The sequence below is a fragment of the Paralichthys olivaceus genome, chromosome 9 (genome assembly GCF_024713975.1).
Source record: "Paralichthys olivaceus isolate ysfri-2021 chromosome 9, ASM2471397v2, whole genome shotgun sequence".
Taxonomy (NCBI): Eukaryota; Metazoa; Chordata; class Actinopteri; order Pleuronectiformes; family Paralichthyidae; genus Paralichthys; species Paralichthys olivaceus.
This window is the reverse complement of record NC_091101.1, coordinates 6,055,415-6,072,772: the sequence shown is the minus strand read 5'-3', so window position 1 is coordinate 6,072,772 and position 17,358 is coordinate 6,055,415. Positions and strand designations below refer to the sequence as shown.

Genomic DNA, 17,358 nt, shown 5'->3' with positions numbered 1-17,358 from the left:
GGTGGAACCCTGTGGCTAGAACTGTTTGAACTAGGAGGGGTCCCTCATCTTTAAATGCACGCTGAAACCCCAGGCAGTCTGCTGCATGTGGATTAAACTCTTTAAACCATAAAAGTGTTTAAAACTCATCCTTGTTACTGTGGAGAGATGAGATTAAAAAACAACTTATATCTGTTATTTTAACAACCAGGACAGAATGAAGCAAACAAAACAGTTTGCAGAAAGGTCAATGATGCTACTTTCTGTAGAGCACCAGAGCAGACAGCCAATCAGAGGCTTATTTGAGTCAGAGCCATTATTTGGATTTGATAACACTGGCTCAGGGTCAGAGGTGTGCTGCTGCTCCTCAGACTCCCACTCAGCAGCTGTCTGTAGCTGCTGTTAGCAGACGGTGTTAAAACAAGAGAAGACTGCTGCAGTGAATCATCCAGTCTTTACCACAGATTAGTGTAAAGCCAATGGCACTGTGCTTAAAAGTTGGCTGGATCCATTATTCTGAACTCACTGCAGCAGGTCTAACCATTCCAGAGCACTCAGCATGTGCACAGAATATTCTCACAAAAAAAAAAAGAGCCCATATTCACAAATCACAATAACAAGGTGTGGCATCCTCTGTCCTTAACACTCAACAAGATGCCTCCATCTTTTCATCTCCGGTCCAGACTGTGGTCATAAGCATTTGAGCCGTGATGCTGCAAGTTTGTTGCTCCTCCTCCAGCTGCTCCTCCGGCTCAGCGGTCCACTTCACAGTCTGCATCAAGTAAGATGTCTGTCGGTCTGTCTCTGTTTGTCTGTCTCTATACAGGCCGCTTGTGAGTAGTGCTTTTGTTTTCTCCTTCATGTGCAGCATGGAAAAGGCAGGACCATCAACTGCTGTGGAGTCCCCCTCTTCTTCCTCACCACCCACCGGCGGTAAGCGTAAGAGCCATGGGCTCCCAAGTCGCTGCACAGCCCAAAGAAGGAAGAAGAGGGAGGAGAAAGACAGACAGGTCCTGTCTGAGGCTGGAGGCAGCGCAGAGCCTCAGAATCTCTGCGAGATCTGCAGCTATCCTCGGCACCTGGACACCGGCCATGCCTACTATGGCAGGTGTTCTGCTCTGCAGAGGTACAGGATGGGAAAGACTCCACAGGAGTGGTTACAGGAGAAGGCTGCAGGGCAGCCCATCCCAAGGACCACCCTGTGGACGATGAAGAAAAAGCAGTCAGAGGGACAGGCTGAGGACAAGAGGCTGCGCAAAGTACGGACCTGCCAGAGCTGCGGCCAGCCTTACGGCAAACACTTTGGCCATAGCCAACTTAATTTAAAGTTGGGCAAGTTGTAGTACTGTGCTTTGCGGGACGGCATCAGCTTGGACCTCTGGCTTGCACGTCATCGGGCCAAAGACAAGAAAAAGGACGAAGAGTAGTGCTGAACCTTATTAAGCGCCTTTTTTTTGGGGCACCATCCTAAACAATAAAAACCTCTTTTTTGCAGTTTACTGCTCATTTCACATGTCGCACGTGTTTTAACGCTCTGTCATCATCACCTTATGCATGTAAAGGCTCCAGCAAGTGCGTGAGATGTAGGTGAAAGGGATATATTTGCAGTAATTGAATATCAGATAATCATCAGGCAAATAGTATCTTGCTTTATTTATATCAGATATTGACATTACTCATACAACTCCCATCACATGGACGTATGGATGCTGAGAGAGAGAGAAAGAGATTTTTACATATTTTCATTTGTACAAGTTTTTAAAATGAAGTGCTCATGTAAGTAGAATAAATAAAAATACATCAATCAGTTAAAAAGTGTGGAAAAGACAGCTCATCATCATTTGCGGTGCAGACAATGTTTTTAAAACACCAGCATTTTTTCAAAGACTCGAGATCAGAGATATGTTTATAAAAGTTGAACTCGAGTCTGAGTCTTGCTCCGAGGTTTGTCACCCACACTGCCTTTGCTTCCTGCCCTCCCCTGTTTTCCACCCTGTATTTTCTGCTGATATAAATTGCCAGTTTGGCTTCACCTGAGAGGTAGTTTAGGAGCTGCCACTTCTCTTTATTAAATTTGTTGTGGCCAGCTCCCATGATAAAAACCTTCTCAGTAAAAATTATGTTAAAAAGGCTAAAACCGTGGTTGTTGCAAAGTCTCTCGCACTCTGTAAAAACGCGACAGATAGACAGCCTCACACAGATCGCAAGTGTTTACATCCGGTTGGCTCCGCGTGGCTCATTTGCGTGCCAGGGGACGGACCTGCGGGCGTTGGAGCGGGCCAGCCCCCACCACCACTGTCCACCGACGCGCAGGTAAAAGTGTTGACATGTGCGCACACTTGTGTGTAGTTCTCCATATTGTCTGCGTGAGTTGAATCTGGATATGTGATGTGATTGTGGTTGCAGCGGCTGCCCAAGGGCTGGAGGCAGACGTTGCCGGAGGAGCAGCAGGAGTGGGTGGGCCAGGCTCTGTTCCTCAGGGTCACGGGCAAGCAGCCCCTCCTGACCACTGAGCTGCGCCTCTGGTGGCAACTCCCGGGACCCAGGCCCCTATACACGCAGCCACCCTCTGCCCACGCTTTCTTCCAGTGCCGGTTCTTCCTGTGGGCGCCCTACAGGATGTAGGCCTACAAGCTGGCGTGTCCTCACTGTTGGCGCCAACTGACCAGCGCTGGCCTGTACAGGACCGTCCGTCGCGTGTTCGACCTCGACTCCTGGTACTTCATGGGCACGGAGTACCTGGAGTGAGGCGGCGCCTGTAAGCACAAGTATGCTGCGTGGGCCCAAGGCATCTTGGGACAGCTGGACCTGGCGCACCAGGAGCTGTTTCCAGCTGTTCTCACGTACAAGTAGGCAGCCATATCGAAGCGTGCGTGTGTGTGTCATTCGTTGTTTGGCTAGCCCTCAGCTGACAGCAGTCACCTTGTGCCCTGCAGGTTGTCTTGCGACAAGAGGCGGGCGTGGCTCCACAGCGGGTGTCTGTGCCCCGCTGATGAGAATAGATGAGAATAAAGCCAGGGTCAAGTCCATCTTTGGGGACATATTAAAGATGGACTCCACCAAGAAGGCAAGCTTTAATCAGCTGTGAAAGATTGCTAACAAACCCAAGGAAATGCATCAAATAATGAAAGTGTATAGTGTATGTCATTTATTGACTTTCTCATTTTCAGATGACAAGGAAGCTTGCGGGGGGACGCCGCTGACACGGCCGCCTGGGTCACCAACGTGGGCAACGAGCAAGGGCAGGTGCTCATGTCCGTCCTCACTGACTCTGAGGGGGACGGACTGTTGCCCATGGCGGCCGGGCTGGTGCTGTGTTACAGGGATGCTGGAAAAGCCCCTCCTCGGGTCTTGTATGTGGACCGGGACTGATGTGCCACCGCCAGACGCTGCAAGGTAAAGAAACAAACAGTACTATTACTACCACTACTACTACTACAACAACAACTGAAACAAATGTCTCCTTCTGCTGGTTTTGTTAGGTGGCAGCCATGTTTGGCGAGTGGGAGCAGCTGGTGGTGAGGCTGGACGTCTGGCACCTGATGCGGCGCTTTGCCAGAGCCGTCACCACAGATAGCCACCAGCTATATGGCCTCTTCATGTCACGGCTGTCGTTTGCCTTCTTTGAGTGGGACAGTGGCGACGTGGCGCGACTGCAAGAGGCCAAGCAGTCCGAGGGGGGGCCGGACGCCCATGCGGAGCCCACCTCCAGGGAGCTGGCCCGCCACTGCAGGCGCCGCACCAGGGGGGAGGAGGAGACAGGGTGGCTCAACCAGGAGGTGCTGGACGTCTTGGCGACGGACAGCATGGGCGTCCCGCTCATTGACTCTGCCAGGATGGTAGAGGTTTGGAGCACGCAGCGTCGTCATCTCTGCTGCATCCAGGACCCGCCAGGAGTGGAGCTCTACGCCAAGACTGGGGAGGTGACCAGGGGGGGGTTCAAGCTCCCCGTCTTCCGTTGTGCCCGAGGCTCCACTTCCCTGGAGTCATTCCACCTCCACCTGTGCCGCTTCATTCCAGGTGAGTGAGTGAGTGAGTGAGTAACGTCGTCATCATCGTCATCGGCCTCCCTCCCTCCCTCCCTCCTCTGTCTGTCCTGTTGCTGAGGAAACATAAAAGCCGCCACGCAAAGTACGGACCTGCCAGAGCTGTGGCCAGCCTTCTTGCAAAGAGTTTGGCCACAGCCAACTTAATTTAAAGACTGGCAAGGTCTGGTACTGTGCTTTGCGGGACGGCATCAGCTTGGACCTCTGGTTGGCACGGCATCGGGCCAGAGAAAAGGAGGTATCTTAATGTTTCTCCTTTTTTCCTTTGTGTGTGTTTGGGTCATGTCCTGTATTTTAGGAATCACACTATCTTTACTTTTTCTTCAGGACGTCCAGGACGAGGAGGAGGAGGAGGAGGACAAGGAGGAGGAGAAAAAAAACAAACAATAAAAACCTCTTTTTTGAACTTTACATTCTTGTCAGACTGCTCATTTCACATGTTGCATGTGTTTTAATGCTTTGTCATCATCATCATAATCATAATCATCATGCTTATGCACGTAAAGGCTCCAGCAAGTGTGTAGGTGAAAGGGCTATATTTGCAGTTATTGAATATCAAATAATCATCAGGCAAATAGTATCTTGCTTTATTTATATCAGATATTGACATTACTCATACTCACAACTCCCATGACATGGATGGATGCATGCTGAGAGAGAGAGAGAGTATTTTACATATTTTAAAATGATATATTAAAATGAAGTGCTCATGTAAGTAGAATCAATAAAAAAATACACCAATCAGTTAAAAAGTGTGGAAAAGACAGCTGATCATCATTACAGTGCAGACAATGTTTTTAAAACACCAATAAAAATTGAACTGGAGTCGGAGTCTTGCTCTGAGGTTTGTCACCCACACTGCCTCCTGCCCTTCGCTGTTCTCCACCCTGTGTTTTCTGCTGATACAAATTGCCAGTTTGAGTGAGTGAGTGAGTTTGTTTACAAAGTTGCACCAGTGTTTACATCCGATCGGCTTGGCGTGGCTCATTTGCGTGCCAGGGGATGTTGGTAACCACCTGCCGTGTCTCCTAAAAGGACCATATTTATTGCAGAATCTTTCCATCAGAACAGTATATTGTCTGAAAAAAATGTAAAAGGGCAACTTGCAGTTTTAAGGTTCATTCACAGAATTCTCACCTCCTGTAGCTCTCCCCTCCAGTCATGAAAGCATCTGCGGGCTAATACTCCATCGGCCCCACACCAGACTCTAAGCTATCTTTTCTCAACATGCCAGGTGTGTGCTGCCTGGAGCCACTGTCCACCTCAGCACAATCAAAACAGTTTTAGTCTCTCTGCAGGACCTTTCCAGCTGTGCAGACACAATCCTTTGTATAAGTCCTCCACTGGACACCAGCTTCTATCTGCCTCCATCTAGGCAGGTTTGCTCAGAGGGCAGATTGTGCCTCAATGTTTCTAGCTGTTGCATAAAAACATGGCGTTGAACAGACTCTGGGGCAGATTTAACCCTTAATGGTGTTTTAGAGGCTGAAGCTGAGAAAGTTTGTGCCCTTTCACTTTACGTTTAACATTTTGAATAAATCACATGCAGCTGGGAATTAATTTCATGTAGGCAGGTGACGACAACATATAGAGTTTGACATTAAATATTTAATTAATGAGTCCTCTCTCTTGCAGGAATTCATCCCATGCAGTGCAGTAATTGCTTGCATCCTCTCAACATGTGGTGTAATAACCTATTTAATTTGAAACCACTTACTAATGGGCTTTGAAATGTATATTTACGCCCATGTGGAATTGGCTACACATTGGCACAGAGATGAAACAGGAATAGAAAAAGATAATGACCAACTGAAATGAGGATGACGAACATAACTCAGCAGGGAATTAACTTAATTTCAGTTCTTTATTTTTTCCGGTCGGCTCTGCCTGTTGCCTCATTCTGTGTCTTTGTAAAAGTCTGTTTTTCTTTAAAGCCATTTGTCTTGACCAACAGGGACAAGAATCATTCATGAGGTCATGGAGCCCTTAGCATTGCTGAAAGTGAGCATATTGTACATAGGTTTTCTCTCAAAAACTTTAAGTTGATCTGCAAAAAGCAACCTGCCGAGAAAAAAAAGGTCTGATTTAAGTTAGCTGATATCATCACATGCAGTTGAGAAAAACGTTGACATAAAAAATAATGCCTCTTCTAACCACTTGGATCATAAATATATTATCCATATAGTATATATTATTCACATATTTTAAATATATCAATACACTGGTTGCTGCATATATTATGTTTCCCAGTTGGCTGCCATCTTTGTGTTTATTCAGAAACAGACTCAGACCTTTGGTAAAATCATATGTAGATCATGTAGATTTATAATAAAACTGTCTCTGAGAATCAATGATATGTTTCATTAGTGGCACAAAATGCCTCCATACTTCTTCTGTGGAGTCATCCGAGGGTTCGTAAGTCCCGACATTCAAATTAAAGTATTAAAGTGAAAGTGCTAGATTGGTCCCTCTGACAGCTACTAAAGTTACTTAAGCATCAGAGTTTGTGTTGCTGCATGTGGAGCTAGTTTGAACTACGTTATATACACGTTTATAAATAGAGAAAGCAGGTACATCTAAGAGGAAAGACGGAAAATTGTCATACAGAAATCAGCTTTCAACTTATTGTCAAAATGTTGGATTGTTAAGACAATCATTGACAAGAAACCATTTTAGAGGTTCAAAGCTAAAAATCGATTTGTTGGAGAAGAAACAATCAGAAGACATGTGACGCTGCACGCAGCTTCTTTTCTTTCATGCGTTACTCAGAAACGGAGGAACCAATTTCTTGTTTCAACATGTAAGTAAGCGCCAAACTTCCAAAGTTTCCAGACTTTCTAATTTCTGTAATATTGAAAGCTTCTTTTCTTCATTTGACTTGGCTACCCACAGACAAGGTGAAGGTTGCATTTCATGTGTAACCTTTGGAAACACGGCACATATCTGTGCTACTCGATCTAAAATATCACATTTCAGGATTTCAGAGCTGCAAGATGTCTGGCTTTTTTAATGTCAGTTCTATTTGTATAGAGCAAAGCTGATATAGACATATCACGCTGTAAATAAGTGGTTTCAGTAAATGACAATTCAAACTAAGATATTGCCCTAGTTTTAGTTTTCAAGCTCTTAATTTACAGCTTCTCATGTCAGTAATTTTTATAGAAATTGATGTGCAATGTACAAGGTGACTCTCCTAACAAACCCACACAAAATAATGAAAGTTCCCTTAAGCTTTGGGAGCATGTTAACCTGTTATGAAGTTCTCCTCCCAAGTGACCAAAACAAGGATTAGTTTTGTTTGATAATGCTGTCTGTGCTCGTATTATTGCTGAGAGTCGCTGAGAAGATGCAAAGATGCAACATATTCAGGCAACATATTAAGTTAAACTTTTATGTGTTTTAGACATTTAACATTGCAACAACATCAGTGCCCTCATAGCATTGGCAAACAGCCATCTGCTATAGTATAACTAACTACTGTTATGATTAAAGAAGGACCTGCAGCATCAAGGCTACGAAGTCCAAATTTAATTAAAAAATGCAGTTTGCTTTGGGACGTCATCTTTGTACTACAGGAAGCTGTTCTGTATGTTTTCAAATGTGTGGCTTCACCTGTTACTACACTTTTCTTTGATTTGCAATTAATTCAGCAATGTCATCTCTGCGGATATCATTGAATGACAACAGGATCATGGTTTCACATTATTACCTTTCACACAGACTCTCACTAACCTCAGACAAATCAAGAGCAGCAGGCAATGGAAGCTTGGCTATTTGTCAGGCCTGGACTAGACAAAGGACTCAGATGCAGAGGAATGACTGTTAAATCAGGCTTTATTGTGAACCCTCTTCAACCTCTCAGACAGAGTGACCAAAATCACAGGCTATGAAAAATTAGCTATCCCATCTATGAAGAATTATCAACAAAATAAACAGGACGATAATTCTTCCAATAAACCCAAACCCACTCCGTGAAGGAGGGAAAAAAACACAAAAAATAAAACCAAAGAGAAATGTATGAACAGAAAATCACTCCACAAGGAGGAAAACAAAAGGGCTAAGAACTACTAACTCAAAACACTCCCTAAGGAGGAAAACCAAACTTGGTTCAAAAAATGAAAACACACTCCTAAAAATCGGAGGCTCTGCTACTCACTATGAAATTCTTATCTAGAAAAAAATTCACTCCTACAGAGGCAATGAAAACAACTATGAAACTAAAACTGAGCACGACACTAAACTATGAAAGAATACAAACACAAGACCACTCCACTGGAGGTAAAGAAACAAGCAAAGCTGAGACACAACATGGACTGTGGCGACTGGCTGGGGTGGATGGCAGAAATGATACACTCAGGCACAAGACAAAGAGACGCAGACTATATAACACATGAAGGTAATGAGCTACAGGTGGACACGATCAGACAATCAGAGCGGTGACACATGAGGAAGGGCGAGTGACCTGAAACGAGAGGAGAGTTCATTTTCAAAATAAAACAGGAAGTCACGAGACAGAAACCCAGAACGAGACAAACCTCACCGCGGTGTGACACTATTATTGCGATCAATGTGTTTTCCCCATGTTTTATTTTCCCTGTCCTCGCTGATGGAATCTATCATGGCCAATTAAAGTTCAACGATGGCTTAGTGCTCCCTCAATGTAAATAAATAAATAACCACTGTGATGGTTCTCTGATTCATTGGGATCTTAAAACAATTTTCACACAAGGACTTTCCCAGCAGTTGTGGAGTTGAATACAAATATACTTGATTTTGAAAGCTAAAGTGTAGGGGTGTAACGATTCGTTTTAAAAAACGATTTGATTCGTATCACAATTCGTGGTTGCCAATATGATTCAAGGACGATATTGGTTCATTTAGAACGATACGATTCGAAACGATTCAGTGACTTGAAATAGACTCAGTAACTTTTTGCCAGAAATTCAACCAGTGTGACTGAAATAAATACCTAGATACTGGACAGTGCAGGTGAAGTTTCCTAGATTCCTGTTGTTTCTTGTAAGGGAATCAGGTATAAATTATGGATATAAACATGTTTATATGTTCATGTTTATATAAGCTGACTGGACCGTAGGTGTTTTGTGATGAAATCCCATGGCGCTAGACGTGTTGCTGTGGTACTTGACCTTTACATATCCTACAAACAGCGAGCGACTTATTTGGGTCATTCTCATGAAATCATTAGTACACCATGGCAGTCATGATTTTAGTCATAAAACATGCATTTTAGTAAAATTTCAAAACATAATAATAAAGCTAATAATTTTCTCTATATGGACCAAAGAGTAATTTCAATATAGAAATTAACTTTATTTACATTTTATTGCATTTTATGACAACTTTCTCATTACCGCAATGCGTCCAGATTTGTCTGAATGTATGTCATGTTATTTTAACAGATTAAAACAAATATATCCTAGAAAAAAATAATGGATGCTCTCATGGATGTTTTGAAGTGACTGAAAAATGATTAATTAAATTTATATGTTTAATAATAATGAAAAAACAGAGGAAAAATGAAGCGTCCATGACTCAAGTTCTCATCCTCCACAACATATTGGAATTACGTGTTAGACATGGAAAGATCATTTTCAATAAAGTTTTATTTTGTATGATGCAACACCAGTGCCAGTGCTTTCAGGTAAGAAGATCTCCTTTTCCTTTCATGTTAAAAGTTAAACTTTATCCTGTCAGACTGCATACACGACAGTATTGATTATCATTACCGATACAGCTAGTTTTCCACAATTAGAAAAACGTTTGATAATTTTTTAAAAAGAAAAATAGACATTATTAATGTCTATTTATGTACATGGAGTAAAAATTAGCTTAGTCATCATGGCCTCTCTGTTGCTAGCAAAACATGCTAATGTTCCTCATCCTCCGCAACACAATTCTCTCTTACCGCAACAATTTCAGGCCAGTTGCGGTAGAGAGAACTTCTGTTTCGGCAATGAGAATTTTATAATATAGAATGTATTATGTACTATATTTTTAAATCCATATTATGAATTGTTAATTTAAATTATTTGTTACTATTTGCCATGTTATTACACTGTTGTAACTGTGTTAGTATCATGTTACAGTTATGTTCTAAGTGTATTATGACTGTCTTATAAGTGTGCTACTATTGACATGTTGTTTGTCCTGTCCTATTCAATTGCAGACTGTCAGCAAATGAAAAAAAGAAAGCGTTAGCAGGGGCTCGGCTGGCCAAGCACAGGGAAAAAATTTATAACAACCCAGTAATGCTGGAAGAGTACAGAAGGAAGGAAAGAGAGAGGTTAGGGATTGGAGAGGTTACCTAAAAAGTAATTGGCATATAGTCAATAACTGTGTTTCTCAATTATAGGGTCTGGGGACCACCAGGGGTCCTTGATATGAAATAGGTTGAGAATCACTGGTCTATAGCTCGCGCCCTCATATCGCGCCCTCATCTCTCACACACACACACATCCCACACACACACACACACACACACCCCCCACACACACACACACAGTGTAGTCTGCCTGTTCTATCCTGTAGGTTTGACATACTCAAAGATGTATCCTTTGTTTTGAGACACTGATTTCATGCCATGCTTCCTTTCAACTTCCAGATATCAAAAACGAAAGCAAAATGGCCAGATTACAAAAACTAAGGATTTGACAAAAAAACAACATGAGAAAAAGAAAAAGCAGTGGCGGAAAAACTCAAAAAGATACTACACAAAGAAGAGACAACTAAAAGCTATATTGGATACAACCCCAGTGAGTGACGAGGATGAGGAGGCAAATGAAATGATTCAAAATGTTTCAGAAGACCAGCTTCAGCATGTGGATTTCCAAACCTCATCTCCAACAACATATACCCCAAAGGAATTGAAGAAAAACGAGACAAAAGAAAAAGAAGAAAAGACAAAGAAAAGAAGAAAGAAAACAATGCAAAAATTAAAGTCAAAATTGTGCTCCACAGAAGAGAAGCTTGTGGAAAGGACAAAAGAGATGGACAAACTCAAGAAAAGACTCAAAAGACTGGAGATGTCAGCAAAGAGGAAGCAGGTCACCATCAACATTGGAGGCAGAGAGGCTCAGAATAAAAAAACAAAGTGGGGTCATAAGCGAACATATAACATTCTCAGTAACAGCCAGAGGAGACTTATGAGCACTCTTATAAGCCGCTTCCTTCATCAAGATGATGTATCCACTGTTATAAATGGAAAATCAGGAGAAATTCGGAAAAAGGGACAGATATTCCGGAAGAGAGTCCTAACAGATACAATGGCCAATCTTCATAAAAGATTTTTGTCTGAAAATCCAAGGCACAGCATTTCCAAGGCTCAGTTCTTCAAACTCAAGCCTTTTTGGATTGGCCAGAGAAGAGTGTCTGATCGAGAAACATGTGCTTGCAAAACACACGAAAACTTTGGCCTGAAAACAAAGAAGCTGCATCAGCTTGGCGTGATTGACACATCATCCCCAAGGGACCTCGTCCTGGCCAGTGTCTGTAGTGTGGATAACTTGTCCTGCATGTACAGGACATGCAACAAATGCAAAGACAAGACATTTCCTACAACACTGGATCCTTCAATAAAAGGAAACATCATTGCGTGGGATGAGTGGGTTACCAAATCTGTGCCATTGATAAAGAGATGCAAAGATGGGTCCACTGAGGAGAAGGAAGTAAGGAATGTGCTTCTTGATAAGAGGCACACCTCAATTGAGAAGCTGGTGGAGCTCACTCAAGACCACCTCCCAAACTTCTCCAGACATATATTTAACATTAAGCACCAGTTTGAAAGGCTGAGGAGCTTGAGAGAGACCCTGACCCAGAATGACGTAGTCATTCACATAGACTACAGTGAGAACTATGCCTGCAAATACACCAGGGAAATAAAAGAAACTCACTTTGGAAGTGGAAATCAGCAGGTCACGCTCCACACAGGAGTTCTCTATCTTAGTGGGGGCAAGGTGGAGTCATTCTCATCCCTCTCAGCATGCATGCAGCACGATGCCACAGCCACATGGGCTCACCTTGACCCAGTACTGAGGGGCATACGAGAGGAGCATCCAAATGCCAGGAACATCCACTTCATCTCTGATGGGCCCACATCTCAATATCGCAACTTATCTAAGATTCTCTCTTATTAGTAACATCCAGGAAATGTTCTCCTGGAGGAAATATCCTACGATCCCTAAAGAATTATAGTTAAACACTAAAAGATATTGGATAACTGCATCAGAGGAAATTATATCAGCATGTGGTGCGAGTGTTAAGATACAAAACAGCGCTTAAATACTAGTATGGATTCTCTCCGTCATCATATAGGTGCATTAGATGTTGCATCATATTTAGCTTTGAGCATCATTTTTAAGTATTAAATGGATGATGGTATTTGACGAGTTTAAATTCAACTAAAATTTATTTTATTTTCTCCTTAAGATGATATCGACAAAACCAGGCTTTATCCACACCCAAGAAGTGTCCTGCTTTTGTGGCTTTCCCTGTGGATGCTTCAGCCCAAAAGCATTTGACTTCAGAGATGTGGAATCAGAAAAGGAGGATGCTAATCCACTTTTGGAAGTGGGAAAGTGGGTTCTTGTTCAGTATGATGGTGAACTGTTCCCTGGCATCATTACACAGGTATGTAGATTTTTTTGGCAGTATAGACATGTCATGTTGTTGATAATAAATCCTAAATCCTATTCAGTTATCCTGTTTTACTATGCTCCTAGATTGCCGCTGGTCAATATGAAGTAGACACCATGAGCTGTGCAGGGCCAAACAAATTTTTCATTCCATCAATCCGCTTTGAGGGAGAAAAGGTGCGGTACTACTTCGAGGACATTAAGGCCATCATCCCAGAGCCACAACCTGCAACATCATCAGCTCGGCACTTCTGTGTGTTGCCGGAAATCTGGGCAAAATTCACAAAGCAGAAATAGAGTAGCAGTAGGAAGCATTGGCATACAAAAGTCATGTTTGTTTGTTTTCCTCCTAATATTTTGACTGTGTTTTGTAAAAAATGTTAAAATGAAATGAAATGTTGCTCTATTTAGCCCTGTGTTGTTGTTGTTGTTTTTTTATACATGTTGTTTTGGTTCTGTTTACATGTGTATGAATTTCTTCATTAACACTGTACTTCTTAATAGTTATTATCATTACCGAAACATGCATTGTCATTTCTGAAACTTATGTATCATTACCGAAACAGGTGTTCATTTAAGGTTAATTTAATAGATAGAAAAATTGTAGTTTGTTTTAAAATGCATGTGCAGAATATGTACATCAAGTGCTTTAAAGTTTACCAAATATTTTTGAAAATATGTTACGTTTCAATTAATTATCACAACTATTAGGTTGTAGATTGCAGAAGGCATTGCGGTAATGAGAAAAAAAAGGAAAATAAAGAAAAAATGTGAATTAAAAAATATTTGTTATTGCAGAGTTTCAAGTTATTATGCATGACTATTAATAATCCATTTTTAAAAATTTGAAAATTGTTTGGCTTTCCGAATGGTCTTGATGTTTTCAGACCATTGCGGTAATGAGATCTTTAAGGACATGTTTTGGAAAATATGTTCAAAAAGGTGTTAAATTGTCAGTAAATATTTTTTAAATAACAATCATAACCACTCAAGACTTTGTTATTAATGGCTAAAAAGGAAATTTGTTGATCCATTTTTTTTTTTTAATTAAAATTCCATGTCTCCAATCTTTGAAACCAAGATTTCATGAGAATGACCCATTTAGAACATCTCCATCTTTGCAAAAGCCAAAGTGTTTCCACACACTGGACCGCAATGGTGGCTTGATAATTTCTCGCTCGCCGGCGTCTCCTCTGCCACCCGCCATCACGCTATGTTTTGATATTTGTGCTGCTGCCGGCACGTAGCGATGAGGTCACAGACAGGCAGACTGAATCGAGTAATGTTTAACACCTTTATCATTAAAAGTGCTAAAAAAAACCACATCCAAATAAAGTCTGACGTGCTTAAATCCAATGCGTTATTTCCTAGTATCGACACAATCGATTGATTGCTTTTTAAAACGATGTTAGATCGATATATGTCGTCCGGAAGGCCAACTTGCCGAGCACAGATCGATGTAGTTGGATCTTAGGAATATAAATCGATACATCTATGTAATAGATAAATCGTTACCCCTACTAAAGTGCCTTCCTTTGGGATTTGCAGTAAGTTTTTAGTTCTGCTAACACAGTGTTTTCAGTGCCCGCAGTCATTATATGCACTCTCTCAGCCGCAGCGTCTTGTCCTGAGGAATGTCCTGAGACTACAGGATCCTCAGACTTTCACCTCCCCTTCTGTTTTCTTACTATTCATCACATTACTAGCAACACGTCATATAGTCTTTGCTTGTGTTATTTTTATTTGATTAACACTATCCAACTTTTCACCTTATAATAGTAGCTTCAAATTTCAAATGGTACACTGACTTGCACTATGTAACTTTGGATGGCAGGTACAATCACCTGTGAGAAGTGACTGATAATCACAGGTATCAACCAGAATCAGTCTCAGCCATTTCAATAGTAATGCTAGGCCTTCAGACTAAGACGTTATTGAAACCCAATGTTCATCTCTGATATTAAATGTATTAAAATAAGAAGAATTTCAATCAGTGTTTGGTATATGTGTTACCACAGCAGTGCTTCCAGTTCAGGAAGCAGTGAGTGGTACTACTTGTTTTCTTTAAATGAAAACCACTTACATAATTGCTAGAACACTTAGCCCAACAGAATTCATCACCATATGTGGCTGCAGAGGGTGCTGTTGCTCAGTAAATGTTACTGTTGCTTTAAATTCTTACAGTGACATTATACATATTCTTATGTTCCATGATATGACATGAGGCAGTGTGGTGTGGGGCTGGGAGGTGATACAATTAACACCTTTAGTCTAATCTGAGCACCTCTGCAGTGAAAGGGAAGCTTTAGTGAAAGTTTAAATTCATGTTCTGTATGGGTTAGCCTTTAGCCTAGCCTTTAGCTTGGCTGACTTCCCTTTAAAGCCTGACCGCCATAAGTCGTTGCTCTGACCTCGCTGATAATCTAACCACCACCACAGACATTGAGAATAGTTTATAGAAAAAGTCAATTTTCTCCCTGATTGTCTAATTTACTGTCGTAGGTCATAAAGAGTCAGCAGTATTAAAATGAGACAGTTTCATAAACAGTTCTTATTAGATTGTGTGTGCCTGCTACAAAATAATTGTTTGTCTGAATGCATTTGCCTTTGTCTGCCACTCTTGAACTTTTCTCTCTTAGCTTTTCTTCGTAGAATACAAATTGAGCCAAAACCAACAAAGCAACATGTATAGTATAAGACTATGTGAAACCAAACTCAAGTCACACTGTACAGGTAGATGAAAATTAAATCCAATTAAAAGTCTTAAAGTACAGTGTATGCATTTGACTGTGCATATGGATGTTTACAGTGTATAAACCTTTTTCGGTTGTGTAATAAAATGTTTCAGTGAAGAACCGTCTTCTTTGTTCCTCTCTCTCTATGCATTAGAGGTTGCGCTAGACATTTTCGTTGTCTGTCATTGTGTCTGACAGGGTCATAAAAATCCTGTCATAATCTATTTTTACCAGTCACTTTAATTTTTTAAATGATAATAATGACATATTCAATAGCATTTAATTTTAATTCATTTTTAATTAATATGCAGTCCAGACAAGCTGAACAAATAATCCACACCGTGGATACACACATCAAGCAGAAGAATATGTAATTTGTTCTCCGCAGTAACAAAAACAACTGACTGTGTGGCCCCACAGTTCACCTGTGGCCTAAACGTCTCACACCTTCCTCCTGGTCTGCATGGACCTGAATCACATGCCCGCTTGCGCGTAATCAAATGTCTCAAGTGGGACTGCTGCAGAGGCTATTGTCATGGACTTTTGTCTGTCTGAGGAAAAAGTCCTCGGACAGACGACTTCTCCTGGCTGTTTTGATGTTGTTCCGGAGACCGAATCCGCGCTCTGCTGCCACACTGGAAACTGGAATTACAAGCGCCACTTCCGTCAAAGTTTTGAAATCAGGGAACATTTCTTCAAGTGAAGTGATCAGAAGTCGGTAGGAAATCCCGTAGCATGCGCTCCTTCTGCACCAGTGGATCAGCTGCACCGGTCTCAGATGCACTCCAAAGCCTCCTGACCATAGCTCTTTAACGCGCTGTCAGCACCACCCGGATAGCGAGATGCATTGAGTGTCCAGGTCAGAGATGATGCTCAGATGCTCCGATGGGAATCTTTTTTTGATTGATTTGGTCACCTCTGCAACGTAGTCTGTGCGTAAAGATGAAAATGTCTACGCTTCTACATGTGTCAGTGTGACACCAAAGAACCTGCAATCTGTCAAAATGACGGATGGCCCTCAGATTTTTCCGTCACCGTTTTAAAAAAACAGTCAATGACGGAAATTATTCGGTTAACGCGACCCCTGCTATGTATGTACGCATTCAAACACTGTATCTGCATATACTATATTTCATTCAGGAACACTATGTCGCAAATGGGGATACAGCTATGATTGGCGCTGAAGACTACATTCTTTGGATTTTCCCTGGATTAGCCGAGCAGCGTGCTAAGATAAAACAGGAAACGTGCAGAACCCCCTGTTGGGCGTAGCAGGCAATGTACATTTGTTTGAGATGAATATCGTTTATCGTGACCGTGTTTGGACTCGGTGCTAAAAGGTGGAGGCTGGGGTGGTGGAGGCAAGTTGCTATCAACAGGCGTGGCTGGCAGTGTAGCTGAGCAGGGATCAGTGAGGGTGAGGTCGTATTCAAAGGGACCGCTTTGGTGAGAGAGTGAGCTGTGATTAGTGGGTGGCTGACGAGCTGAGCACATGACTACTGTTGTGGTGAAAACTAAGTTTCACTCGTGGTCCAAAAGTCCAAAAATTTAGTCAAATAAAAAGCAGGAGAGGTCAACTTAAAAGCAGCAGAGTTTATTGTCGACAAAAAACCAGAGAGCATTCAGTAGCGAGCCGGAGCTTCACCAGAGAAGGACTCTGCCTAACAGTAGTGTGGTGTTTTCTTATAAACCCTTTAGTGACCACACCTGTCGACATTTCATTGGTTATCATTATTTCAAGGCCACACCTGTCAACATTTCATTGGTCAATTTTCTAGCTCTGGAAATTTCCACTGGGCATGTTGGGATCTTACCCTAGTTTTACCCAGACATGTCCAGGCATGTCTATTTTACTTTTAAACAGCTTTGCTTATTCTTGACACCATTATCTTTTGCTTAATCAGCTTACTATTTTTAAAAAGATATTGTTCTTACATTTGACAGCAT

At 41.9% G+C, this 17,358-nt stretch overlaps 1 protein-coding gene and 1 long non-coding RNA gene across 2 annotated transcripts; both read left to right on the top strand.

Annotated features, from left to right (window-relative positions):
• The first annotated feature begins 3,128 nt into the window (after positions 1-3,128).
• LOC138411517 (uncharacterized) lies at positions 3,129-4,415 on the top strand. Its single transcript, XM_069532077.1, has 4 exons — positions 3,129-3,375; positions 3,462-3,999; positions 4,112-4,263; positions 4,353-4,415. The coding sequence occupies exons 2-4, from the start codon at positions 3,471-3,473 to the stop codon at positions 4,413-4,415; spliced, it is 744 nt and encodes a 247-aa protein (XP_069388178.1). The 5' UTR covers positions 3,129-3,375; positions 3,462-3,470.
• Positions 4,416-9,787: 5,372 nt separating this feature from the next.
• LOC138411494 (uncharacterized) lies at positions 9,788-11,054 on the top strand. Its single transcript, XR_011244127.1, has 2 exons — positions 9,788-10,329; positions 10,648-11,054. It is a non-coding gene; the product is annotated as an uncharacterized lncRNA (long non-coding RNA).
• Positions 11,055-17,358: the final 6,304 nt, after the last annotated feature.

Bases quoted from the DNA above. Each gene is read 5' to 3' on its own strand.
- LOC138411517 (XM_069532077.1), top strand. From the start codon at position 3,471: ATGTTTGGCGAGTGGGAGCAGCTGGTGGTGAGGCTGGACGTCTGGCAC. The intron at 4,000-4,111 runs GTGAGTGAGTGA...CGCCACGCAAAG, and splicing joins CCTGTGCCGCTTCATTCCAG to TACGGACCTGCCAGAGCTGT. The intron at 4,264-4,352 runs GTATCTTAATGT...CTTTTTCTTCAG, and splicing joins ATCGGGCCAGAGAAAAGGAG to GACGTCCAGGACGAGGAGGA.